At 40.5% G+C, this 5329-nt stretch overlaps 1 protein-coding gene across 1 annotated transcript; it reads right to left on the bottom strand.

The window, feature by feature from the left end:
* Positions 1 to 4016: 4016 nt before the first annotated feature.
* On the bottom strand, positions 4017 to 4981 carry LOC100755370 (alpha-defensin 3-like). The gene is made up of 2 exons (XM_027389650.1): positions 4810 to 4981; positions 4017 to 4126 (listed from the first exon to the last, which is right to left on the bottom strand). Exons 1-2 carry the CDS (start codon positions 4979 to 4981, stop codon positions 4017 to 4019), a joined length of 282 nt encoding a protein of 93 aa, XP_027245451.1.
* Positions 4982 to 5329: the final 348 nt, after the last annotated feature.

The raw sequence follows: 5329 nt of genomic DNA, 5'->3' as shown, positions 1-5329 counted from the left end.
GGAGGAAGGGGAAACTGCAGTCAGGTTGTAAATAAATGAATATATTTAAATAATAAAAAATAAAAGAACTTTCAGAAGCCAGGGCACAAAACAGGAAGTAAAGCAGCGATTCCCACCCAGATGTGCTCATCTCTGTCAGGGACAGTAGAAAAGTTCCATTAAGGAACGTCTTAAGGTCCAGTCTCAGGCTTAAGTAAACAGGAGCACCCAAAACCTCCGGTCCGCTATTGTATTGTTAATGCCAGCAGGTCTACTATTGTTTACCATGGCCTCACAGTAGAATGCCTCCTAGTTCACATCTCTATGGGCCTATGCATCTGAATAGGCTTACACCTGGGCAGAGGTCAGAGGTGTGTAAGTAACAAATGAGGACAGAGAGTGAGGATCCATCAAGGAGAGAGGAGTGAACAGAAGGACAGAAATGGCCTCCTCATAGCCATAGAGGCATGGTTAAGAAACAGCCAAGAAGATGCTAAATCCCATCCCAGCCTTGACCGTCATCCTAGCCTTCTTGCCCCTGGCACTGATATCCTAGATTTACGAGATAAGCAGTTTGAAGAAGTACACCACCTGTTATGCTCAACAAAATGCTGGAACGTTAGGTCCAAAGGAAACTTGTTCTTTCTACCAGAAGGAGTCACTTACCTTCACTCTGGCAAAATGACAAATGGCTACCTGTGGTGTCTACTGACCTACCAGGGACCATGCTGACCTCCAGACTCCTTCAGTATCACAAGCATATATTAAAATAAAACTTGGAAAGGGCTACTCAAGATGGAGGCTGGCACAGGATTCTATGGTTTATTCCATGGGTACCAAATTTTCCCTGGGTAAAGCAGATGTTTATTTTCTCTCTCTTACTGCTTTATAAATCTTAATGCTCATTTGTGGGTGTCAATTACAAACAGTATAAATACACTTAAATCAAATTTGAAAATTTTGACTAATGATAGAACCAGTGGGAATGTATTAGGCTACTAAACTGTAATTATTTCATCTCATAATGAAAATCATCTCCATTAAAATATTAGCCATAGAGGCTCAGTATCAACTTGAACATCAATAGGAATCAATGATTTGATCACATGATCTAGAGCCAGTGGGAAAATGAAACTCCATCTAGAGGCCCTGAGAGCAACCCGAGACCCCTAAGACAAATCCAGGAACCCCAGATTGAATGAAAAGACCCTAGAAGTTCTCTCACACCTGAGAAAACTCACTCCATAAGAGTACATTGTGGCCTTTGCCTTTAAAGACCACACTCCTCTTTTAGTTGGGTGTCAGTACCAAATCTAACTATGGGAACCAAGGATAGTTACAGTTTAAATAAAACTTCAGTTAGTTTCAATTTAAACTGTATTCATGGTCTCTTAGTGTTTTTGAGTCTATAACCCTGGAGCTAAGATTTTTCTGTAAAAAGACTTTGAAATAAGATTCTGATGCTTGAACTCAAGAGTCTTTACAAAGACACAAACCAAATATCAATAAGATAGTAGAAGTAAAGGTCTTGAAAAAGTATTTTTCTAGAGGGGACTTTGAGATGAGAGCAAATTGAAGGCACTGCATTAACAATTTCCTTTTAATAACAAAGAAAATTAGGAATTTACTATTTTTCTTCTTTCCTTATACAACACAGAGCTGAGTTTCATGCTGTGACTCAAACAGGACATTCTTCTTCTTCTGGGCACCATTTATGTAGTAATATTCCTTTGATGTGTTGTTGTGGCACATGCCTTTAATCCCCGCATTTGTAGGCAGAGGCAGGGAGATCTCTGAATTTGAGACCAGTCCCAGGTCTACAGAAAAAGTTCCAGGACTTTCTGGGGACACACAAACACACACACACACACACACACACACACACACACACACACACACAGATACACACATCTGTTAAGAAAACATCGCTGGGTTGGACCTAGAGACATGGACAACATTAGACACTAAAAATATGCCTACTACACAATGGTAGAGAATCTAAGAGAAGCCACTTCTGAGCTGGTGTGTCTGTTATGCTGGCTACATCAGAGCAAGCACTTGAACAACTCTGCTGGTAGGAACTGATATAGGGAGGACCTGTTGATCTTTCTCAGATGTGAGAATTTGTCCTACTGCCTGGCCTCTATGGCTAATCAGTGTGGCTGGATTTGAACTCTGATCTTAAGGCAGACTTGGTTAGATAGTAATCAAAATATCACTACAGTTTCCAGTGCTGTTTTTTTTTTTTAATTGGGTGTGTGTGTGTGTGTGTGTGTGTGTGTGTGTGTGTGTGTGTGTGACCCCATGTGTATGAGTGTCTGGTGGTTTATCTTTTTTTTGTTTCTTCAATTCATTCTTGTTTGTTTATTTGTTTTATCTCCCTGCTGGATTTCTAAGAGAGAGAGAGGGCATCAAGTTGGAGTGGTGGAGAGGATCTGGGAGGAGATTGAAGAGGGAAAACAGTGATCAGAATATATTGTAGGAAAAGAACAATTTGAATAAAATCATCAGAAACACAGACAGAAATGTTGATGCTGTGGATACAAGGAGCTATAAGAAGAAATAAGTACTGAAGGCTGTGGTCATGGTTGGGTGCTGCACTGCTGAGAACAACTGTGTGAATGTCTAAGAAGTCCAGGGGGAAACCTGGCATCCTGAGTTCACAAATTGGTCAGGTCAGGATTACAGGTAATAGATCAGGATAAGCTTTGGAACTTCAATTAAAGTTTTGTGTAGGCTGAGGATAGAAAGATGGTTGCAGGACAAAAGGTCAGAGAAGAATCAGGGATAGCCCACAAGGATGTCCTTGTGTCATCAAAGTCACTTTGCAGTCTCTGACTCATCAGTGGCATCTCCAGTACTATTCCCCATGCACTTACTGGAGAAATACACATGATGTTTAGGTCAGAATAACCAGTTCATGAAACACTGCTTGGAGAGATAGAGAGACCTTGTGTCAGGACAAGATGTAGCAGGCATGTGTTTATGCCAGGAACCACAGTAACAGAATGTGTTAGCAATTGTAAAAGTCAGTGGAAATGACAGATGTCTTATGAACTATGGAATCAATGCCAGAGAAAATTATAAGCTTTCAAAAATTTTGTAAAACCTAGGAATCAGTGCTAAGTGGTTAAATTTATGAAGAACTTAACACTACATATTAATCTAAACACAAAATAAACAATAACAAGAGTATACGAGGAACTGAATATTATTCTTTCCATGAAAATTGAGCACTATTCATACAAAAATGCAACTAGCATTTCAATAGAATATCAACTTTGGTCTATTACCATAGAAAATGTGTTTTTAAAATTATCTAGCTGGTGGTCTGGCACATTCCTTAAATAATAGCATGTGGGAGGCAGAGGCAGGTAGATAAATCTCTGTGAGTTTGTAGCCAACCTGGTCTACAAAGTGAGTTCTAGGACTGCAAATGTTATACAGAGAAACCGTGTTTCAAAATGACAAATATATATATTTAACATAAATTGCTTGTCCAAAGCCCCAAAGACTGAAGGAATTCAGTGAATCACACCAAATCCCTGTGAGCAAGGCAGGCTGTGGATGAAACTGTAGTCTTGAGGACACAGAAACTCCACCTCAATCTGATTCTTCATGCATATCCAGCCACTGCCTCTTCCATGGTGAAGAGTCCTGGAAAAGGGCTCCTGACCCCACAATACAAGAAGGAATAAGAGAAGAATGTTTAAAGTAATAGCAAGTTGAAGATAATGGCAAGTCAAATATATTTGATTATTGAAAGGGTATCCTGAGATATGACTTAGTATTGGAGCTTTTCTTCACCCTTGAAATGACTACTAAAGTGTAACAAGACTTGGTGTATAAGGATTCATTGAAGAGTCTGTACCTAGCTCAGAAGAGTCCTGACTAAGCCATAGAAAGCACCAAAGAAACATAAAAACAGATTCTTTTTCTGCAAGGAAATTTATTTGTTAAGGAAAACAATTGAGGCTAAGTACAAGGGTAATGGAGATCATGATGCCCCAGAGTACATGTTGATCTTGTCCCTGGTCTCAGCGGCAGCAGAGTATGGCAGGTAATAGACCTAGTGTGCAACCCCCAGAAACACGCTCAGAACGTCTGCAGGATTTTTTTCTACAGAAGCATGTCACGCCTGGTGCAGCTGAGGAAACAGAGAACATCAGGCACTAAGTAAGGTATCCAGCAGTGTGCAATAGTATACAATACCATAAAGACACATGACATATGGTACAGAGGACATTTGTTTGTATCAGTGACATCACACCCAGAACCAAGATCAACTCCAAACACTGGGAAATAATACATTTAAAAAGTGTTGGTCACATGTGGATCCCACATTACAAACTGTTTTAAGCCTTCCTATAAAATAAAACATGTTTTATATTTTTGCAAAAAAAAACAAGAAAGTGTTGATCACAAGACTGACTTGACAGGCATTTCTGTTCCTTCACCTTTTTGTGTCTTCCTGACCCAACACAATCATACACTGGCATTTGCTTCCTATATCTATTCTTTTAAGCAGAGAAGATTTTTCTTTCAAAAACAAAGTTAACAACTGGATAGACAAAGGGCTAATTAATATACTCTATATTTTGAAACTATTCCACAGATAAATTTTTAGGTCAAAGTCCTCAAAAGAAAGACAATCAGTTATGCTTTTTTAAACTTTGTCTATTACTTCTATGAATAAGACACTGAAGATCATGAAGGATCATCGGTGAAACTTTCCTGAATCACAAGGTTCTGCGCAGGATTCCAGGCACCTCTTCAACCCTGTCTCAGGAGACACCCAACCCACTATCACACTTGGGCATCACCACTCACCTTGACCTGGAATAGCAGAGCCATCTGGGTCTCCAAAGGAGATGGACACATCTTGGTCTTCTACTCCTGGCTGCTCCTCATTTTTAACCTCCTCAGTTGCTTCTGGCAGAGGATCAGCCAGGGCCTGAAAGGCCAGCAGGACAAGGGCAGAGAGGAGGACAAGTGTCTTCATGGCTGAGAGTCACCTGGAGGAGGGGTGAACAGGAGCCTAGTCTGTAGGGAGTGAGGAGCCAGGCTGTATTTATAGGGCTGTCATGAGAAGGTGCAGATACAGGTTCTATAGGGAGAGAGGGCACACACTGATAGAGACCGTCGCCCTCACGATCCCTTTGATGTTCCTTTGTTCTCACAGCTGCTGCCATGATGTTGGTATGTGTATTCAGTGACAGCACTCCCTGCTTCCTTCCAGCTGACAATGATGAAATGGCATAGCTAACTTCTCCTGTTTCCCATCTGCTTGAGTGTTTACCTTTCTGTAGTAAGGAAAAGAAAAAGGCGTGCATTTCAAAGTTAGTAAACT

This window comes from Cricetulus griseus, assembly GCF_003668045.3.
Source record: "Cricetulus griseus strain 17A/GY chromosome 1 unlocalized genomic scaffold, alternate assembly CriGri-PICRH-1.0 chr1_1, whole genome shotgun sequence".
In the NCBI taxonomy this organism is placed as follows: Eukaryota; Metazoa; Chordata; class Mammalia; order Rodentia; family Cricetidae; genus Cricetulus; species Cricetulus griseus.
Note: the sequence above shows the minus strand (reverse complement) of the source record. Positions and strands in the feature narration are given on the sequence as shown.

Coding starts and splice junctions, on each gene's coding strand:
- LOC100755370 (XM_027389650.1), bottom strand. CDS start 4,981: ATGAAGACACTTGTCCTCCTCTCTGCCCTTGTCCTGCTGGCCTTTCAG. Junction 4,127..4,809: donor CTCTGCTATTCCAGGTCAAG/GTGAGTGGTGAT, acceptor CTGTTTCCTCAG/CTGCACCAGGCGTGACATGC.